Here is a 23,265-nt window from a genome sequence, read left to right on the forward strand (position 1 = left end):
GTGTTATGGATTTGTGTAATTAATTTCGACGTATAGAGGTCTAGCAACCCCTATCATAACCTTCCTAATATATGTTCTAAGATTTTAACAACTTCATTTTTTTATTTAATTTATGTATATATATATATTTTAATATTTAATATATCGTAGACCCCACACCCTTTTAAAATATTTAGTATATATATATTTAATATTTAAATTTTGTGGACCCCACATTTTATTGTTAAGATAATTAATATATTTATATTAAAATTTCAAATTTCAATTTTAAAAAATAACTTTCTTATTAAATATTTTTTCAAATTCCAATTTTCAATTTTTAAAAATAATTTTTTTCATTAATTATCTTTCCAAATTTCAAATACCAATCTTCAATTTTTTAAAAAAAGATATATATTAACAAAATATGTTATTAAATATTTAAATCTCCAAATTATAATTTTCAAAAATATATTTGGAGATCGAAAATATATAAGAATTTATAGATATTGGAATTTGAAAATTGGAAAGATCATTTTTTAAAATTGAAAATTAGAATTTTGAAATATTTAATAAGAAAATATATATTTTAAATTTGAAATTTGGAGATTTAAATATTTAATAATATATTTTGTTAATATATATCTTTTTTTAAAAAAATTGAAGATTGATATTTGAAATTTGAAAAGATAATTAATGAGAAAATTAATTTTTAAAAATTAAAAATTGGAATTTGAAAAAATATTTTATAAGAAATATATTTTCTAAAATTGAAATTTGAAATTTTGAATATTTAATATATATATTAATTATTATATATATATAAAAGGGGTAGGGTCCACAATTTATTAAATATTAAATTTATATATATATATTAAATATGTTAAAAAGGTGTGGGATCCACACTATATTAAATATTAAAATTATATATCTATATATATTAAATAATGTGAGAAAACAAAACTCTGAGGTTCACGGATTGAAGTCGTGGATCCCGTCTACGACCTCCAAGTAAAGTTGGTACACAATTTTGCCCAAATCACTCTATTTTTGTCCATAGTCTGCCTTCTACCTAATTTTTGACAATAGTTTTTAAAAATACATTATTAAAAATAAATCTCCCTTGAAATGCAATCACAAAAATCAATTATTACTAAATTTGTCCATATATTCTTTCCTTACAATATGGCCATCCCAAATCCAGTTTGCAAGTTTACTAAAAAAATTTAATTAAGGAAATAATGTCGATCCAAAAAATTATTGAAGGCAAAAATTTAATCAAGGAAATAAAGCTCATCCCAAACTGTGTTGAAATTTAATTTAGTATAATAAATTGAAAGCTGTCCTACCAAATTAATGGGTCAATAAGTTTTTTTTTCCTTTTTATAAAAATTAAAAACAAAAAATTTATATATTTGCAATATTTCGTAAAAATGGGTACATAATCAAATGTTGTTTTTACTACTTGTTACATACAAGAAAGATCCAAATCAAAATTTCCTTTTTCTTTTCAACATTAATATTATTATATAAATCAATACAAAGAATCCAACAAATTAAAATGGAGCAAAGTTTCCAGCAAATCAATTTCACATGTTACAATACAAACCAAAGTCTAAGGCAATCTTCTGAAAAAGTTAAACTATCAAATTGACCAAAGAATTTAAATAAAAAGAATCATCTGACTTAAACTACTATCAAATTCCACACACATAAATTATTTTTCATAAAAGTCGAGCGAAATGAAACATACCTCAGCATCCAAGCCCAACGTATTCGTTCTTATGAAATCCTTTAAGTGTTCCCTCTCACGAACTTCCCAAAGATCAACGTCCGTGTGTTCTTGGAATGGATCTAGATTAAACCTAACACTTCCTACATAAAACAAAACCATACAATGAGAAAAACGAAAAAAAAAAAAAACGCTATAACTATAACCCAATTTGTTAACCCTTTATCTTTCTTAAGTTTTTGGTTTTTAAAAACTAAGACTATTTCCTCCTCATTTTTTTCCATGACTTTTATTATGTACAATAAATGAATTCTTCTTGACTAAAGTTCTAAAAATATAAGCAAAACTTTTAAAAACAACCTTTTTATTTTAATTTTGAATACTTGTACTAATTTTTTAAAACATCAGTAAAAAGAACATATCTAAGCCAAAAACTCCCAAGTGAAAGAAGTGTTAAAAAAACTAAATTTACAAAAACCAATCAGGCTTACCCAAACGGGACCTAAGAAACCAAAATGATTAAATATGGTCACCCTTTACCTGAAAAAAGAAAAAGTGACTGCTATAATCCCAACAACTTTTCTCAAATCCCACAATCCAAATTTTGCAATATCAAAACCATCAATGAATATTCTTTCTGTTTCTAGTTCAACAATACGAAATAAAGCATTAAGTATGCTTGATTTTCCAGCCCCAATCCGTCCGACTATTCCAACCTTTTTATTAGAAAAAACACTAAAAGGGATCCATGCAAGACGGGTCGGAGCTCGGGTCTATAGTGTATACAACACTATCAAATTTTATAAGTCCAGACAAAGGCCATCGCAAGGGTGGCCGATTACTCTCAAATAATTAATGATGCTTCTGAAGCTAAATCACAACAATTAAAAGCAATCTGAATCATGAATACTACTAGGCACAATAATTTCAATTTGAATCTGAATCATGTTCAATTGCTTCATAAGGATACGAATCGCCCTTCAATTTTCTGCATACTCACCAAAATGCCGATGAACACAAAATAAATAGGAACCCTAGATACTGCTATTTTCTACAAAAGGGAAGACAAAATCTTGAGCCACCAAATCTTTCAAAGATAATATCTTGAGATAAACTTTTAATTAAAAGAATATCTTTTACACTAAGAACGTTCGTTTAATAAAATATTTTGTACACTTCCTAAGATTGGCCCACTGATATTCTAACAATATCCAATTTAGGAAGCATTTTTTACTGTGCGGACATTTTGGTAATCCGATAATTTTTCATTTGGGTTGGACTTTTAAATTTTCATTCATGCAATTTTCAAGTAGTGTTGAGTCATGAGCTCAATTTTAATTTTATATTTGCCATACGTGTAAGTTCCCGTATTATTTTTCAAAGTTTATAGATCAACCGTAACGCCCAAAATTTTTAGGTAAATTTTTAACATTTTATATTAATTTTGAGAATAAAAAAATTGTATTTTAAAATTTATTTAGTTTAGAAGAGAAAAGAAAAAGAAAATAAAGGGTGTAAATTTTAATAATATGATATAATATAAACTAATCAAATAATAATATAATATGAATTTTATATTATTATTATTATTTAATATATATATATATATATGTATGTATGTATTAAAATAAAACCTAAATCTCCTTCCTCTCCACGCGCGCAACACGACCCCCCTTCTTTTTCTTCTCCTTCCACAGCCAACAACAGTCACCCTAGCCCCCATCTTCGTTCTTCCCCGTTCAAGCACGCTGAAGACCACCTCGCGTCACCCATCCAGAGTTACCCAGTCGCCGGTCGCCTTCAACCTTTTTCTTCCCCTTCTTCAACCATCACAACCGCGAAGACGCGAAGCCAGATCTGTCGCCGCTCGTCGTCTCTCCTTGAAGCACAGTCATCTGTCAGCTGTTGCTGCCCTCAGTCGAACGTGTCGTCGGCTCCTCCGTCTCCATCCTTGTCGTTCTTCACTGTCCGTGCATCAATCAGCCGCTGCTTCTTCGCTTGTCATCGTTCCCTCGAAAGCCAGCGGTTCATGTACGCCTATTTCAAACGGTTCGCGTCGCGCCCAAACCGACTCAACACCTGATTTCTTCAAGCCGCGTGAAGCCAAACCGTCCGAGCAGAGTCGAGCCATAAACTAAGCCAAATCGAGACGAGTCGAGCCACGAACCGAGTCGAGCCGAGTGACTTGAGCCGACCCGAGCTGATTTTCCTCCCAACCCAAGCCGATTTTCCAAGCCGATCTCTGTTCACCGAGCCACTTAAGCCATTTCCATCCGCGCTGAGTCCCACTGAGTTTTGGTAAGGACAATTTAATGAGTTCCTAATGTTATCTATAGTTGATTCGAGTATAAATGTTGGAACAAAATTTTGGACTTATTGGTTGGGTTATCTTTTGATCCTTGAAGGTGTTTAAAGAGGTGACGCTCTAATTCTTGGGTTTTACGGCAAGTGTAGTTTGTAGGGGTATTCAAAAAATTCCGTAACCCGACCAACCTGGACTACCCAACCCAAACCGTAAGGGTTGGGTTGGGTTAAATTATGTTTTGGGTTGGGTTGGGTTAAAAAATTGAAAAAAAAAAGATGGGTCGAGTTACCGGGTTGGGAAATTAAGGGCCGGGTTGACCCAACCCAACCCGGTTTAGGGGTATATATATATATATATAGAAAAAAAAAACCTAAATTAACATTTCCATTTCCATTTCAGCGTTGAGCGTTCCATTTTGTTTCGCGTTCGTCGTCGCCCCATCCCCTTTTAGCGCATTCAATCCCTTCGACAGTTCGACACATTTCGTAATCCCTTCGGCGATAGCCGTTAAGATTTCGGCGACCCTTACATTCCGGCAGCCTTTGCACATTTAAGTTCGACGGCACGACACATTCTGACGGCTTTCCAATTGCAAGTTCAACTGCACATTCAGATCGCAAGTTATACGGACTTCACATTCTGGGTTCTTCATCTTGCTTTGTCGGGTTCTTCATCTTGTTTTGTACAAGGTTTGTTCATTGTTCCCATCTGGCCTAACTTTCATTTTTTTTTCTAATTGTTTTTTTTTGCTTTGAAAAATACTGCAATATTTTGTCCAAACCTCAGTCTGTATTATTATTATTATTTTCAGCTTATTAATTCTAATCACACATAGAAAAATCCTTTGTAGATGATTTTATTTGAGGGGTGGCTTATGACTTATGAGAGTACTGTGTGGAATTGAATATTTAGAAGTGTTTATAAAATAGTGGTTTGGGGGATAACGAAGGTAGAAGATTTACTGTCTTTGACTCTATTTTTCTTTTCAATTAAAGAGTAAGATTTTGGGTTAATTGATATATAGTCCAAAGTCCCATTCTTGTATTGTTACATTGCTGTTTGTTGCTGAGTGAGTGATGAGAAGGCCTGCCTGTATGCATCTCGGAAACACTAATTTTGGTCACCTTCTAAATGCAGAACATCATTATTAAATTAACTAAAGTACTGTATTTTATCAATTGGAGAGGTGCCAAAAGGTTGTGTGTCATTATAAATTCATCTAAAAATTACGGGTTTAGTTGGATAGTTATACAATCATGTAAGTTTTAAGTTCTAATGCTTATATAAATTTGAGGAGTCATTTTGGTCCATGGTTATATTGATTATTGTGTATATTAATCATTTTGGTCCCTAAATTAGGAACTTTGTCTTAAGCTATGACTTTCTTATAACTCGAGGTTTTTATATTTGATTGATCCTAGCTATAATACTTTTTTTTTCACTTTCTTTTAACAGTGTCTCAAATATTTATATTTGAGTTTCTTTAAAACTCGTCACCACGGACACGGTTTCAGATACTGCGGAATCACCCTTGTTTAACTTTACGGTAAGTTAAATATTTTGATGGTTAACACTTTCTTTTCATTATATGTTGGTGTTGGAATTACATATGTATATATTTAATTGGTGTATGTTGATGTTTAAAGTTTAATTGGAATGTTAATTAGATGCTGATTTCATTTATTTTTATATAGATGGATAGCAGTAGTGAGAATGCGAGTGCTACTGGTAACAATGAAATGCCTTCTCCCCTTCCTCCTCCCCCTCCTAATACAAGCCAAACTACACAACATGTACCACCTCTACCTCCCAAGTCTAAAAGAAAGAGACCTAATCAACAAACTTCTTCCGTGTGGGATCATTTCACAAAAATGGAAGCAAGTGCTAAAGACGGAGCTAGGTGCAAGTGTAACTATTGTAGCAAGGATTATGCATGTGATAGTAATAGTTGTGGAACTAGCACTTTGTGGAAGCATTTAAGAAATCAATGTAAAAAGTACCTATACAGAGAAGAAAGTAAAGAACAAACCACCTTAACTCTTGTACCTAAAAATGATGGGAAGGGAGCCAATGCTAGTAATTTTGTGACTACATTGTTTAGCCAATCAGCATGTAGACTAGCATGTGCTAAGATGATAATTATGAATGAGTTGTCATTCAGATTTGTTGAGAGTAAGGGTTTTAGACACTTTTGTAGTATTGCATGTCCTAAGTTTGATGTTCCATCGAGAGTAACAATAGCTAGAGATATATATCAACTATATCTTGAAGAGAAGAAAAAATTGAAATAATTTTTTCAGAAGAACCATCACCCAAAATCATCATTGTCGTGGCACATTGTGGAGGCCAAATTGGAATAGTTTTTTATTGAACCTTGAACATATTAATGTATTTTTAGTAGACATTATTTAATTTTGAACTTTTGAATCATTTTTCAATTTGAATGGACATTATTAGACATTATTGATATTCCTATTTCATGTGATTATTAATTTTTGTATGATTTTGAATTTTTGAATGTATTTTTAAATTTTAATGGACATTGCTATTTTGTGTGATTAATTTTTTTTAATGATTGTGAACTTTTGAATGAATATTATTGTAGACTTCAAATTTGAAAAGAATATGAAAATTTGGGTTGAAAGACTATGAAAATGGTGAAAATTAAATTCTTACCAATATAAAATTTTAAAATACAATATAATTAAAAAAAAAGACCAACCCGACCCAACCCGAATTTTTAGGGTTGGGTTGGGTTGGGTTGACCCTTGAATATTGAACCGATAGGGTTCAAATTTTGCCAACCCGGTCACTTTGGGTTGGTCCACATTTTTTCTCCAACCCAGCCCAACCCGGCTTATGTACACCCCTAGTAGTTTGGAGTCAACTCTCCTCTACTTGGGTAAGTCTGTGGATGTTGCCTTGAGCGTTTTAAATATAGATTTTGATGGTGTCATCATTTAAATCCTTATATTTGTGTTTATGTGGATTCATTTGGACACTAACTTGAACAAGAATTTTAGCTACATCTCAGGTAAGAGATTTCTTACTACTGGACCCCAGACCGAGACTAGAAACATAGTAACCCATATGAAGATCATACAATAGCATCTGTACTGAATTGACTGTTGCATGTATGCTTAGAAAACATCACTAGTATGCACTCTTGGTGACATGATTGTTAATAGTAGCTTATATACATATATATGTGAATGGGATCTTCTGCCGATGGAGTACAGATGCTCGTATGTTCTTTGTAATTTAGTTATGTTGATGGGTCGTGCTGTTAACTGAAATAATAATGTCGATGGATTATGAAAATCTTGATGTTATATATATAGTTGAAGTATGTTGTTGGGCTGCTTATTATCGAGTTATGTCGTTGATGGACTAAGGGTTCGGCAACCTCATGTGTAAATTTGTGTATTTGCTGATGGACTGTGCTGTAGACTGAATAGGAACGTTAAGCATTATATAGACGTTATGCATAATATAGTTTACTTGTAGATATGGTAGCATTTGGACTGAGACGAAATGATTGTCAGGTGTATTTACTTAGCGATGATTGATTCGTTGACAGGGCTTAGATAAGATGACAGTATCGTGTGGGTTAGATATATGTATAGCGACTGATGAGACTGTTGACTAAACCTAAACTGTTTGACTGACTAAGCTTATAAACTGAGCCATTAGCTTGAACGATATTGTGATGTGACTGTTGTAGACGGTTTAGTATGGACTGAGGGGTAACAGTTAGCTTTATCTATGGGGTAGTGTACCTTGCAGGTACGACATCCTTCGGGATTCCTCGACTGATATGTCCATCCTTCGAGATCACTCGACTGATATGTGCATCCTTCGGGATCACTAGATTGATACTTGTATCCTTCGGAATCACTAGACTGATATGTGTATCCAACGGGATCACTAGTCTGTTTGATGTGTGCGTTCTACAGAACCACTTGACTGTTTATATAGGGTACCCCTTAATAGGAAGCTAACTGTTATTACCCTAACAGGCCCAGTAGTGGGTCCCTTACTGGGTATATTCTATACTCACCCTTTCCTCTTTAATTTTTTTTTTTCAGGTAAAGGTAACGCGAGGGGCAGACCGGCGAGAGGCAAGAAGGATGCTTGAAGGTCATATGAACATGTCTAGTTTTTTTATGCTTCCGCTTAATGTATTTGTTATTTCTATTTCTTTTTAATTATTAAATGGAGTCATGGTTAGAACATCTGTTTTGCTGTTTTGTTTTGATGACTTCATGGACTATGTTTTGGAACTTTTGGAAAGTGATCTAAAATAGGGCCCGAAACTGTTTTTGTTACATTTTGAATATTTTAATGAATCGTAAACAGGTCTTTATGAGTTTGTGGGTTTTACTGTCGAGTCTTAGCAGTAAGTAGTGACCTCAGCTTAGTTCGGAAAATTGGGTCGTTACATCAACACATAATTAAACTTGTAACTCATACTATGAATTAATTAAAGACTTATAACAACGTCTAACCGTCGGGAAATACAAAAATTTGATTCTAATTAAGAAGAATTTAATTACATTAATATATATGATATTTGTTCACAATACAATAATTCGATTCTAATTAAGAAGAATTTAATTACATTATTATATATGATATATGTTCACATTTCCTTGCTTGTTTCTATGTTGTCTTGACCTTCAAATACTAATTTGTGCAAGTATTGGGCATTGGTAACTCCTGTACTTTGAACAATCTTTGAAAAACCACTTTCTTGATTCGATAAAAGTTGTTCTGGAGTGTCGTACTCCAACACCTATTATGTAAAAACGCAAAGAATAAGAAACTAATGCTTTTTTGTAGTACAAAGATACAAAAAGATATAATACAACTCAAACAAAACTAGAATCTATAATTTTAAACAGGTATTAAAATAAGTGGTACATACAAATACCAATTGAGTTAAGCTCATGTTGAAAAAAACTAGAATATTAATAAGAGTAATTAAGTGGATCGTTTGAATGATTATTGAAAGTAAAAAAAAAAAAACATCCTTTACCTGTCCAAACTCAAGTAGAAGAATTCGATCACAGTCTATGATGGTATTTAATCTATGTGCAATAGTGAGCATTGTACAAGATTTAAACTCTTCCTTAATACTTTTCTGAATTAAGGCATCAGTTTGTACATCAACCGCCGCAGTTGCTTCATCAAGAACAAGTATTTTTGATCGTCGAAGAAGTGCTCTAGCAAGGCTTAATAGTTGCCTTTGCCCAACACTAAAATTCTGTCCACCCTCTAAAACCTATAAAAACTTAAATAAGTTTAACATATATAATTCTGAATAGAGATGGATATGGGCCGATACGAACATGGTGTGATACATGCAGATCGTTTTCTTAATAAATATTTTAGAATATGGCGCCATACCAAGAACACATTTATTAAAAGTATATATCATATTTATACAAGCATTTCAAAATGAATATGTTTAATATACTAAATGAGTTTGTTATAAACATTATATTGTGTTCTAAAAAGTGTCCATCCTATGCTAACTCTACAAAATGAGTTTGTTTAATATACTTAACTAGTATATTAATATGTGTCGGATAAACATTATATTGGACCTATATTGACTTTATATAATTTTTGTCTAACTTCTATTGTGTTCTAAAACGTGTCCATCCAATCTAATATGATCTATTTGGTTGTATTTTGTTTGTTTGTGTTTTTTCCTTATTCTCTTTCCTTTGAAGTTTGTATCCTTTGTGTATTTATATTTCTATTTATTATTATATTAATGAGAAGGTATTTTTTGTTGACAAAAAGACCAAGTGTTTGATATGTGTTCCAACAAGTGTCGGAGTGTTAAACAAAAACATGCCAGCAAAACTTGGGTGTCGTGCACAATCACTTCAGGTATAAGGGATGCGTATTTTATTTTGTATGCACACTTTCTTTTAATTTGTTTCTAATTTAAAAGTGTCTAAACCTAAAGAACGGTAGTTGTAATCTTGATAAATATCTAAAGAAGTTATTCAAATATATTTGACAAGACCGAAGTGTGTTTCACTTAGCAAGATTACGAACAACAATGCTATCAAAGGCCGAGCTACAAACAATTCATTAATTCAATACAACAGTTTGAGAGCAGAAAATGGGGAAGAAATAGCCTCTCAACCAGATTAATTATAACTCAGCTCTAATATTTTTAGTTACAAAGTTGCATGCATATATCATAATATTAAGAAATCAATACAAAGAATCCAAAAAAATGGAGCAAAGTTTCCAGCAAATCAATTTCACATATTACAAAACAAACCAAAGTCTAAGGAAATCTTCTAAAAAAGACTATCAAATTGAACAAAGAATTTAAATAAAGAATCATATGACTTAAACTACTATCAAATTCCACACATAAACTATTTCTCACAAAAGTCGATCGAAATGAAACATACCTCAGCATCCAAGCCCAACGTATTCCTCCTTATGACATCCATTAAATGTGTCCTCTCAAGAACTTCCCAAAGATCAAAGTCAGCGTGTTCTTGGAATGGATCTAGATTAAACCTAACACTTCCTACATAAAACAAAACAATACAATGAGAAAAACGGAAGAATACGCTGTAACTATAACCCAATTTGTTAACTCTTTATCTTTCTTATGTTTTTGGTTTTTAAAAACTAAGACTATTTTCTCTTCATTTTTTACTATGACCTTTATCTTTCTTAAGTACAATAATTGAATTATTCTTAACTAAAGTTCTAAAAACAAAAGCAAACTTTTAAAAACTACCTATTTATTTTAATTTTGAATACTTGTGCTAATATTTTAAAACATCAGTAAAAAGAACGTATCTAAGCCAGAAACACCAGGGTGAAAGAGGTGTTAAAAAAACTAAATTTACAAAAACCAATCAGGCTTACCCAAACGGGACCTAAGAAACCAAGATGATTAAATATGATCACATCCTTTACCTGAAAAAAGAACAGGTGACTGTGGTATAATCCCAACAACTTTTCTCAAATCCCACAATCCAAATTTTGCAATGTCCAAACCATCAATGAATATTCTTCCTGTATCTAGTTCAACAATACGAAATAAAGCATTAAGTATGCTTGATTTTCCAGCCCCAGTCCGTCCAACTATTCCAACCTTTTCCTTAGAAAGAACACTAAAAGAGATCCCATGCAAGACGGGTGGGAGTTCGGGTCTATAGCGTAAAACAACACTATCAAATTTTATAACTCCAAACGAAGGCCATCCCGAGGGCGGTCGATTGCTCTCGATAATTGATGGTGCTTCCGAAGCTAAATCTATATACCTCCCAACGCGCTCGACCGAGTTTAAACTATTTTCAACCATACTTCCAAGTGTGAGTACATCTGTCAACAAAGAAGTAATAGTTAAAACATTTGTAATTAGAAGTCCCATGGTGGTTGCAAATGCTTGTTGGTTTTTTTCTTTGCTATTCCTCATCACTGCAAAAGTTGTTGTAAGCCAAATCATTAGAGCTCCCACAGTTTGTAAGCGAATGGCTAGCCATTGGTTTCCACTTATCATCGCAAGGCTAAATCTAATGTTGTTGTCCATAGATTTTCCATTGGTTTCAACAATCCTATCATAAGCTTTGTATGCACGAATGGTTGATACCCCATTTAGAGCTTCAGTAAATTGTGCATAAACAGGAGATCTACTTATCGAGTCTAGTCGTCGTACTTCGCGAGATGTCCTCTACATAAAAAAACAATAAAAAAAATAGGTTTAAATTAACGGTTTGTGAAATTGACACATAAATATAAGCAAAAAAGTGTAAACAATTAATAGAGAATCGACACAAAAAACAATTTGAAAACAAAAGTCATGTGCTTCTTCTAAAGTACTTAGAGCTCATCACTTTCTTGAATTTTTTCGATTTAGGAGAATTACACTTCAAATATTTTGTCAAAACTCAACAATGATGTATTATACAATAATTAACTAGTTATTTAATTTACTTGTAAGAATAATAATAAAATAGAAAATGCATGTTGGTTACCTGGTAGTATAAATAGACTACATAAAAGCATAAGATAAGAGGAAAGATTGCACACAACGATAGAGTGCTCAAAATTCCAATCAAGATGAAAGTACAAAGGATAGATGAAATTTGCTCCAAAAGCACATGGAGACGTTGTGGAATGATTCTATCAATCTCCCCTATATCCTTCGAAAATCGATTGACGATCCTACCAAGAGGATTGATGTTAAAGAACAACATTGGAGCTTTTATAGTAGACAAAAGCATTTGGTCGTGCAACGTTCTAGCTGCATGTAGGCTCGACGTGATGAACCATATAGAATATAGTAGTCTCAACAATACCTGATAACAAAAGTTGTTTAAGCTTACATATGATATAAATTAGAAAGTGAAAAGGTATGTAGGATTGAGTCAGCTTTTGTGTGGGAAATGAAGAAAACAAATAAATAAAAAAAATTGCAACGAGTAATACTTTTTAATGAGTAATAATTAAGTGTCTCATAAAAATATTAATCGATTATACACGTACCAGACTAAATAACAAGACGGCATATATGGCGTTGTTGTATAAAGTTTGAGTTCGTCCTAAGCTACGTTGGCCAGTCCATTTCTTCAACCATAGGTTCTCAAGAATTGTAAGAGTGATTGACAAAACCAAATACACGAGGAGTATAATAACAACCCAAACACCTCCTAATGCCTTCATGTATCTGAAAGGAATCAAAAGAAAAGGAATTAGAGACGGCAATAAATTAATGATCGTATATACACAAATTAAAACCGGATAATATGTAATTGGTGATTTAGAAGAAAAAATGTACCTAAGTACAATATTCCAACCAAGTAGGCCCGTTTCTCGTTCTTCTTGCATGATCAGAGTAGTGTTTTGTTGCCTAGTAAGGTATTGTGATGTAGTAGCATCTACAGAATCATTTTCGATCTCGTTATTAGCAAGTGGAAGTCCTGATGATGATTTTTTAGTACCATTGGTTTCTCCGTCTTCCCAAACTTCATCACTTTCTTTTGATACTCCTGCATTTTTCATTAGCGTTTGGAACAACTTCCCGTTTTCTTTTAGTTCTTCATACGTTCCTTCCTCCTTCACCATGCCTTCATGAAGGAGGATAATTTTGTCAAATTGAGGTAGAAAGTGTAGTTGGTTGGTCACAACAACTCTAGTCTTCCCTCTTAATTCTCCGTTAATGCATTTTTCAAAAACCTGGTCACAATTGGGCATCTATTGATGATATAGTACAAGAAAATCCAAAATTACACTAAAAATTTCTCTCCAAAAACAGAGGAGGAATACATGAAAGAATAGGTACGCGATATATACATACAGTAATCCAAATATAAACCCTTGATTTAAATGAGGGAAGGAAACTTCAAAGCAAAGCAATGTGTAATTTCCATCTTTTTACCTTAATTAAGTTTCTGTAAGGATCCTAGTTAGTGATATTAGTATGGTGTATTAGCTAGCTATGGATACCTGAGTAGCGACATGAGCATCAAGAGCACTAAAAGGATCATCAAAAATGTATACATCAGAATTGGAGTAGACTGCCCTTGCCAATGAAACTCTTTGTTTTTGACCACCGCTGATATTCACTCCTCTTTCTCCAATTTCAGTAAGATCACCACCCTAACAACAAAATAAATAATTAATTTCCTATCATAGTCACATAGATAATATGTGTATATATATTAAAACTAGGTATTGTTCAAAAATAAATAATATGGAAAACAACTTACTGGTAGTAAGTCAATGTCAAGGTGTAATGCAGTTATATCGATTGTCTTTTCATATTTGGCAGAATCAAATGGAGAACCAAATAAAATATTCTCACGCACCTACAAATTAATTAAAAATGCATAAGCAATGCAATTAAAGTAAAGTAATAGTGAAGAAGCTAGTAATCAATTATTGTATAATATTCATACTTACTGTTGCATTAAAAATCCATGAAACTTGTGGAACATAAGCAACATCTCCTTGAATAAAAACAGAAGCATTTGCATCCGCATCCCTAGGTACTGGTGGAAGTTCTCCAAGCATGGCTGATAGTAGTGATGTCTTTCCTTCCCCTGTACTTCCAACAACTCCCACTAAGCTACCCATTGGTATCTCCAAATTAATGTTTGACAACGTGAACCTCTCACTCTGCTTAAATTAATTAAGTGATCAACGTTATTATTATAATAAATCATGTTATTTCTTTTTTCACTAACCAATTTCAACTCCAAAGGATACCTTACATGATTTATATCCCAAGCAAAGTTTCCATTCTTTATTAAGATGGATGGAAGGTCTGGATTTAATGGTGGATTTGGAAGTACAATTCTCTCTTTAGCTACAACTAACTCCTCCACACGCTTTAACGATACAACCGCATTTACCACCTGTGTACTCAATCCAACGCCATCATCTATTTTTAAGTGGCATGTATATAATAGAAATAAAACCAAAATAATGGCATAGTCTGATCAAAGATCAAGTATATAATATAATAAGAGGACTTAAAGTATTACAAAGGAAAAAGGAAAAAAAAAAAAGCTTGACATTAAATTAAGGAAGGTAATAGAACCTGAGGTATTGCACCGAAAAACATGCATAAAGAAAATATGAGTACTGAAAGCAGTGAAAGGGATGTATATGCTCTAGATGGAGTCAAGTTTCCTTCAAAAACTGTGAATAATCCAAAGGAAGTCACAACCACCAAACAAGGAATGATATGAACTATGAAACTATTGATCTGCAAAACCAATTAAATTATCATTAAAATTCCAACAGAAATATTTTGTAAATGTGAGATCATCGTTAAAAAATGTTTTTTATATATGTATATGAACTATATAATGACAACTTGTACCATTAATTTTGTTATACTCCTAACAATATACTCTAGAACATTATATTGAATAAATATAAATGTAGAGCTACCTAATTAACAACAAAGTTTAATTTTCCTTTTAAAATCACAATGTGACGATAAACATAAAAAAAAAAAAAAAATAACGTTACAAGAACTAGTATAAATGTATATATAACTTACCGATTTGAGAAATGCTGCTTTCTGAAACCATGACAATTCCAACTTTCGAATGCTTTGTACTTTGGATTGAAAACTACTCTCCCAAACATAATATCTAATCCGTTTATAAATGACAAATAAATTATCAACAAATTTTATTTTAAATTATAAAAGACTAAATATATATTATTCCTTATTGCGTACTTCACTGTCTCCATTGCAGCTAAAATCTCATTGATAAGACCAATTCTCTTGTCTGTACATTGCAACTGCTCTTTGGATTGTTTCCGCAATCTATTGGTCACGAGTTTCTGTAAATAAAAACACATAATAAAATTCTAACTATTACGTTTGGATTTAGTTTAATGTTGGAAGCCAAGCAATAATAAATGCTGCTGACCAAAACTTAACTATTATAACCTACCATTTAACTGCAACGAGCTTAGCTGTAACTGACATGACCTTCCATCCTATAGGTACGACGCTTGATCCTTTACCCTCCAATTGTTGTACAAATAAAAAAACTAATTAACTAAAACGTTACCTATTTCAAATCTAAAGAGCGGTTGCAATGTACGAACAAGAGAATTGTCCGTACATTTTTTTTGTTGCTAGAAAAAACTATCAACAGAGCCCAAAATTCTTGTAGTGTTAGCTTAGCTCAGCAGTCTAATATGACACTCCATTCTATAGGTACGAGATTTTATTCTTCACCCACCAATTGTTGTAAAAAAAAAAAACAAATTAACTACAACGTTACCTATTTCAAATCCCTCTTTGCTACCATGTTTACTATTTGTTTTTCATGTTTAATATTTCCTACTCATTCTTTTTTATTTCTCCTTTCATTATTTTCTACTCATACTAAAATAGTCAGACTATTATAACCCATAGATTATAATAACAAACTAAGCATCCCAAACGTCCTTATATAATGAATATTATTGATAAAGAATATTATTGTTATACACATATACCTGGATGGGAAACAAAAGAATAAGCAATGATGCACCAAGAAGTGATGAAACCCCCAATTGGCGGTATATGAGAACCATTGCAACTATTATACGAAATATAGATGACCATAATTCGTGAAGTGACTTGGTTATATTCTGGATGTACGTAAAATTACCCTCATTAGTATTGTTAGAAATTTATTCAATAAGAAACACGAAGAAAAAACAATTTGATAATAAAAGTTGTTTCTACACAAACAATTCTCTTCACATAAAAGTAGAAAAGATAAAAACAAAAGTTCAAATATAATAGAAAAATAGTATTGAAAAACTCACACATATATACAATATAATTTATTGTTGTCATCAAAAGCATTCACTACACAAACTCTTGTTTCAATATCATGTGCATGATTCAAACTAACAGAAATGAAAATGATTTACTACCGAGATTATCTCTTTTTTATATTTATCAAAAAATAAATTATCTTAAAAATCTCTGCACCACTGCATCAACTTTTCTAATTCCAACGTATTAATTCTAGACTTTATAACTTGATTTAGCATAAACTTTCCTCATAATTACTTTTATGAAAGCATTAATGTGCAGAAAATTTTGAAAAGTGGATAATGTGCATGACCCTGTCCTAAGGTAACTAAAGCAAAATGCATTACTATAATTCAGTTAAAAAATTGGAATGTACCTCAAGTGCTGCAGTATCGGAAGTCATCAAGTTGGTTATCTTTCCTGTACCAAATTTGTTGCTATCCTCATGGGTTAACCTCATTGATTTACGAAAAATAGACGCAACCTACAAGTATATCAAAACAGACTAATGCTCAAACTACAATCAAACTAAATCAAAGAAAACAAAAACATTAACTATTCAAAGCATTTGAATTAACTAAAAGATCAAATAAAGCATGATTGAAAAAAAATTAATTACCAAGACTGATCTCAATCGAAAACCAACACGCATTACATTATGAAGATATTGTGCTTCACATAACACTCCAAATAGCTGCAACAAAAAAGAAACATAATATTATTAATATAATTATATACATATGTATGTGTGTATGTGTATATGTGTATATGCCCAAAGCTAGAGTTTTCAAAGCCTTCAAAACAAGCTCTTTTGGCAACTGTTTGAAGGCACATATATTAGGATTTGTTTAATTAACAAACCTTCTTAAAACTATTAGTTCCATTTCAAATTATAAAGGTTGTAGTCTCATATAAATACCACTTCCTTTTAAATCATTCATTAAAAAGTTTAATCATTAAAAAGTTTGTTTATGATTGAACAAGAAAAACCATGAGTGATAAATTAAAACAACTGAATATAATGAAAAAGGCAACCTACAAATTGATTCACATGCATGGATGTGGTTAAAATAAGAAAGAAGGATTTGGGTCATACCACTCCTACAAATATTGAGAAGGCATAAATGTAACCAATTCTAGGTGGATCTCCACGCTGTATGCACTGCATATACAAATTTATTTAAATATATATATATATATATATATATATATATATATATATATATATATATATATATATATATTTGTATATATGTGAATATATTAGGAATAGAGTTAACCTATGTTTTTTTAATGACGTTAAAATAGTTAAAAATCATTTTTGTTAATTTCAAAATCATTCGAAATAACCTTTTTAATAATTCAAAATCAATTTTAATGATATAAAAGATAGCATTCAAAAGAGAGAAAAGAAACAAAAACAAAAATGGGAATTAACCAACCTCTAAAAGTTTACATAAAAGGACAGGTCCCACAAATTGAGAAACATCACTGCCAGTCTACAAGTACCAACTTCTTAGTCAAATAGGAGTAGTAATATAACAAATATATTATTAACGCTAAATATAAAGCAAAATATTTCTTTAAGTATTTGTTATTCCCAAAAATTGTTTTCCTAAATGTGATATTTATTTATATATCGCGAGATAAGATTGTGTATTACCTTCCACAGGCCACCAAACCAAAACCTACAATTAGAAAAGTGTATGAAAAAAATTAATGAAAGACGATATAAAGAATGAGGTAACAGATTAAAACTAGTGGTATTTTGTAGTATATATATGCTAAATAAAACTATAGAAACACATTCAATAATTCATTTACTCTATACGCATAATTGATTTCCAGCGGCTAAAATTTCAAAGAAGAAGTTGTTTAATTATGATGATGAAACCCTATTAATTAGCTAGATTAAATTTGGAGGATCATTTTATTGCTAAATTTATCATACCCCTGAGAATGAATGTTACAACAGTCTAGTCTAAATTCACTACTTTTTCATAAATAGCCTAATATGCTAAGATTTTTCATAAATGTCATGCTGAACGGTCTCATAAACCCTTGTCATAATTACGAGGGTTTAAAAAAATTGAAAAATAATATAGAATCACATCTAAAATAAATATATTTTCATTAATAATTTATTTTCAAATAGACGACTAAGGAAGACGCTCAATCAAAAGCTCGAGGGTCTATATATACCGAATATAACACAGTCTATATTAAAAAAAGGTTACAAGATGGGAAATTATGTAATTAAAAAAATCTACGGTGAATATAACACAATATATATTCAAAAAAGTTACAAGATAAGAAACTTTATAATTAAAAAAGGTTATCACAAAAAAACAACCACATAATATCATACTAAAAAGTAGTTAAATATACTATAAAAAGCTATTTACATACAAAAATATTGCAAAAAATAATATATACAAAAAAAAAAAAAAAAACTCATTGCATATAATGATACATTATTGTATATATAATACAAAAAAAAAAACATTATAATAAAGAGTTAGAATTTTAAAAATTAACCAAGGTAGATTTGAGTATGCGGTTAATTTTATCCTAAAACTAAGAGAATTTAGTAATGAAATATATATGAAAAGCAGCACGTTCGTGAAATATGTATAGTGAAGGCTATACCTCTAAATTTTAAAAGGAACGCATGGAAGTTAATAAGTACGTTATTATATTTATATTTGGGATGCAATCAAATCAAAAATTCAAAGGAAAAACAAACAACCTATTATTCCTTTAATAGTTTATCCAAACATTGTTCATATGATGTGTAGATAGTGATACCGCCCTTACTACTTACCTTCCTCCAAAGCTACTATGTAACGCTCTAAGAAGATATGGTTTGGACTTTTTACATTCTTCCTCCCAAGTTCTTTGAAAGCTACAAAAAAATGATTATTAAAACAAGTGTTGAAGATCTCATATATATTGAAAAAAAAAAAAAAAAGAAACATCGTTTAAGATAGATGGGCTACCGGTTTAATAATATTTGCTAAAAAACCACAAAAAAAAAAAAAGAAAAAGAAAAATAATAATGTTGAGAGAGAGAGGTAAACACACCAATTGAATAATGTTTCAGTTTGGTCCCATGTATCCAATTTCCATACATCCTTCTCTGTCAGAGGTCTTTTGTATCCTATCTTTATTATGTGATTCATCCATGCGAAAGTCATTTCTAGTAAAGTCATGGTAGCCACAATTAAAAGAACAAACATTAAATTCATCACTTTTGATTAGGGAGACTATCGGACTCGAACTGCTAATCACATGATCTGCCACAGGATAAGTGTTTGGATTACAAACTTTAAGTGGGTCAATATATATCACCCACTCTATATTTGAGCTCCAATTATATATATATATTGGTATTTTCAACTATTATAACCTACAATTAAACGTAGTTTTACCGATTCAAATTTTTGTTACAATGTTTATTCTTTTCTACTTGTCCTCTATTTATCTCTTTCTTACATAGTTTTACTATTTTCTGCCCGCACGATAAAATAGCCTATACTCCCAACATGGATTATATTAAAACTCACAAGCTACAATATTTATTAATTATAACAACCAACTCAATGCCCCAAATACTTCCTTAGTCTATTTTTTTTCATTTATTAAACTCACCGTGTTTGTATACATCAATTATTTCAATACAACACATACTTGTTCCATATTCAAAATTCCATTTTTATTTCTTCTATTTTTGTTATTATATCTTTATAGATTTATTGTTTTCAAAGGTACAATTCGAGTTGCATTATTTTTCTAGTTTTTATTCTTCGTAAATATGTGCATATTAATATGTACTACAATGTTTATCTGTTGTCTTCATGTCTTGGTGTGCAAAAAGGAAAAAACATAAAATATCGATCTGTATCGTTAAAGGTAATAATATCACAAGATGTTGTAAAATTGATACTGACTTGAATATAAGTTTGCATGTCGCTCGGGACATAAATGTTCTCCTTGGACAAGTTCTTCATTTTCTAAAGTATCCACAAGTTTATTAGTAATCACATCTGTACCTTCATTACTGAGAACATCTAAGCTAGGAAAATATGCAAGTAAGAGAACACCAAATAAAGCCTGCACGATTAATAAAATCTTTTGTAAGAGCTAGCTAGCAATGAGGTGGAACAAGATAAAATCTAACAATATGTACTCTAAAAGCCATGTGTCAAATTTGTATGTGGGGGCTGCCTGATCGGCTATACCACACTCAAGCTTTTTTTCTTTTTTTTCCTAAATTTGAGCGTAATATAAGACAAACATGCCTGGAAGAAGACTTCAATGATGTACAAACATAGAATATATCTGCAAAAGACAAACACACTAACGGTCAAACATGATTGGAATAAGACTTCAATGATGTACAAACATAGAATATATGATCTTGTTGAGTCTACAAATATTAAACTTATTTTTCACATCTATCTAGGATATACATATATGTGTGTATATATGTACATATATACATGTAAATTATATATGTACATATATACATCTATATATGTACATATGTATTATAGATGTACATATATATATGTGTGTATATATATATGTACATATATATATAACATTTCAATTCAATTTCTAATTAATATATTAATTTTATTTTATATGTTATTTACTGACGATGCCATCAAAAGTTAAAGGATAAAATAAAATAAAATACCTCTTGTACATATCCCTGACTGAAAGAATTAAATTGAGCATTACAATCTTGGCCACTAATACGTAAACAACCCCAAACCTAATGGCCCATCGAAATTGAAATATGTAAACTTTGGTTTCAACAACCAACATTACAAGCATGGAGCCCCATGTAAGAGCTCGAATCATCGAGTTAACCACCTGAGATAATAAAAAGAAGAAATGCCTTAATTAATATTGGTCGATTCCGTATCATAAAATTCACCCATCAAGCTAGTAGAATGTTTAACGACCCATATGAACATATTTGACTGACATAAAACTTATATAGTTAATCTTGAGGTCAAAGATTTGATTCTCTACCCAACCAGAGAGAGAAGAAGAGAAAAGAAAAGGAAAAAACAAAAAACAAAAAAACAAAAAAACAAAAAAAAAAAAAAAAGAAAGAAAAGGAGAAACCAATCAAGACAGAATTCTAACTCAAAAACCTTTTAAGTTTCTATTAATTAACCCAATCAAAAAGAAAATCAGAAAGTCTTCTCTTTCGTTTTCTCATATTTGAAGCATATTCTTTGTTTTTTCTTTTTTCCATCAAACTGTGTAAAATAATTTAGCTAATAAATCTTAACCTATTCATTGAAGTAAAAAAAAGAAAAAAAATTAGAATATTATAAGAAGAAAAAGAAAATTAGGTATACCTCAAATGGGGCAAATCCAGGTTGTTGGGCATCTAAATTGAAGATTGGAATTTTGGCTATCAATTTAAACAAAGGCTCAATGGCAAAGTAAGTAGCCAAAAAAGATAAGAAATAGTTGAAGATGTTAGACTTGAAGCAAAACCTTTGTGATTTATATTTGTAGAAGATGAGCCAAATTCTATACATACATAGAGCTAGAAGAAGCATGTGAGAAATAGAGAGCACAAGTGAGTCAATGGCACATGGCGTGTAAACGCCAAATGCAGACTTGCTCCAAACACCACCTATAACTGGTGGTCGACAATACCAGAAAAATATAGTCTTCATGGTCATAAGTTTCGAGTTTTTTTTTATTTTTATTTTTGACACACCTACAATAAACGAAACAATCAAGATCATTATATTAAATACAATATAACAAGAGAATATTGCTTAAAAATACAACAAAATGCCAAAATCAAAGGAGAAAAAAAAAAGAATAAAGGATAATATAAAATTAGTTAAACAGAATGAAATAATTAACAAAAACCTCATATTGAGAACAACATAAGGAAGGAATTAAGAAGGCGACCATAGACAACCGAACTAATAATTTATAATGAAAAATCCACTTATTAAAATAAAAAGATCTTGGAAAGGAAGGCAGTAGGGGTAATTGAAATGACAAACTTCTTTGAACCACCTCTTAAATCAAAACAAAAACAAAGATAAAATTGAATGAGAGAACAAATAAGAGCATAAGGAAAAAAAAAATAAGTATGACTATGACTTCGTAATTTTGAAATTCATTTCGAATCCTTCCTCTGAACAAAAAAAAAAAGTCGGGTTTTATTTTCTATAGCATCAGTAATTTTTTAAAAAATATTTGTATCCTTAATTAATAGTACATTGTGATCATTCTTGATTTTTCCTATGTTATGGACCATCATCTCTTTTATATTAATTAATTATGAGATTCTTTCCAAGAAAAAAAAAAGGAAAAATAACAAATCTTTCCATTTAAAAAAAGAATTCTTTTATGACATCGTTTTGAAATAATCCTTACAAATTGTGTACTATTTGAAATATATATCATCAAAATTAAAACAAAAGATTGCGATGTAAGTTCTTTTTTTCATGCATTTTCAGGCTAGGTGTTTTTTTTATGATATATTAAGTGAAAATAATTGAATCTCTTATCTTAATATCAATAGTACAATTAAGTTATGCTCTTGTTAGTTAGTATTATTAGTTACACAAAATATGTATGATAATTAAACCAAAATATTATATAATTAACTGCAATAAATACACAAAAATATTACTAACTAAATAAAATATGTAAAATAAATACATAAAAATACACCATAACTATATATATATAATTTATCTTATTACCAAATTTGATACAATTACACAAACAAAGAATTTAAGTTTTAAAAATAATTTATTTGTTTCTTTCATAATCTTCCAATCACTGTGGAGTAGATTATACTATGCCTAAAACATTCACAAACTATGAGAAGAAAAATAAATAAATACATTATAATAAATTTACATTAAGGATTAGAAC

General features: G+C 30.6%; 1 protein-coding gene and 1 pseudogene across 1 annotated transcript; both read right to left on the bottom strand.

The window, feature by feature from the left end:
- Window positions 1-4,668, bottom strand: part of LOC127149576 (ABC transporter C family member 2-like) — an 83,953-nt pseudogene extending 79,285 nt beyond the window's left edge.
- Window positions 4,669-8,548: 3,880 nt separating this feature from the next.
- Window positions 8,549-22,046, bottom strand: LOC127149311 (ABC transporter C family member 2-like). The gene is made up of 26 exons (XM_051084486.1): window positions 21,714-22,046; window positions 21,038-21,216; window positions 20,637-20,676; window positions 20,286-20,448; window positions 19,420-19,534; window positions 19,160-19,240; window positions 17,999-18,023; window positions 17,778-17,834; window positions 17,432-17,497; window positions 16,955-17,029; window positions 16,712-16,819; window positions 16,029-16,163; window positions 15,256-15,362; window positions 15,073-15,166; window positions 14,605-14,772; window positions 14,271-14,419; window positions 13,965-14,172; window positions 13,772-13,870; window positions 13,509-13,661; window positions 12,841-13,238; window positions 12,549-12,729; window positions 12,038-12,361; window positions 10,977-11,733; window positions 10,457-10,578; window positions 9,055-9,300; window positions 8,549-8,811 (listed from the first exon to the last, which is right to left on the bottom strand). Exons 1-26 carry the CDS (start codon window positions 22,044-22,046, stop codon window positions 8,659-8,661), a joined length of 4,536 nt encoding a protein of 1,511 aa, XP_050940443.1. The 3' UTR covers window positions 8,549-8,658.
- Window positions 22,047-23,265: the final 1,219 nt, after the last annotated feature.

This window comes from Cucumis melo, chromosome 5, assembly GCF_025177605.1.
Source record: "Cucumis melo cultivar AY chromosome 5, USDA_Cmelo_AY_1.0, whole genome shotgun sequence".
In the NCBI taxonomy this organism is placed as follows: Eukaryota; Viridiplantae; Streptophyta; class Magnoliopsida; order Cucurbitales; family Cucurbitaceae; genus Cucumis; species Cucumis melo.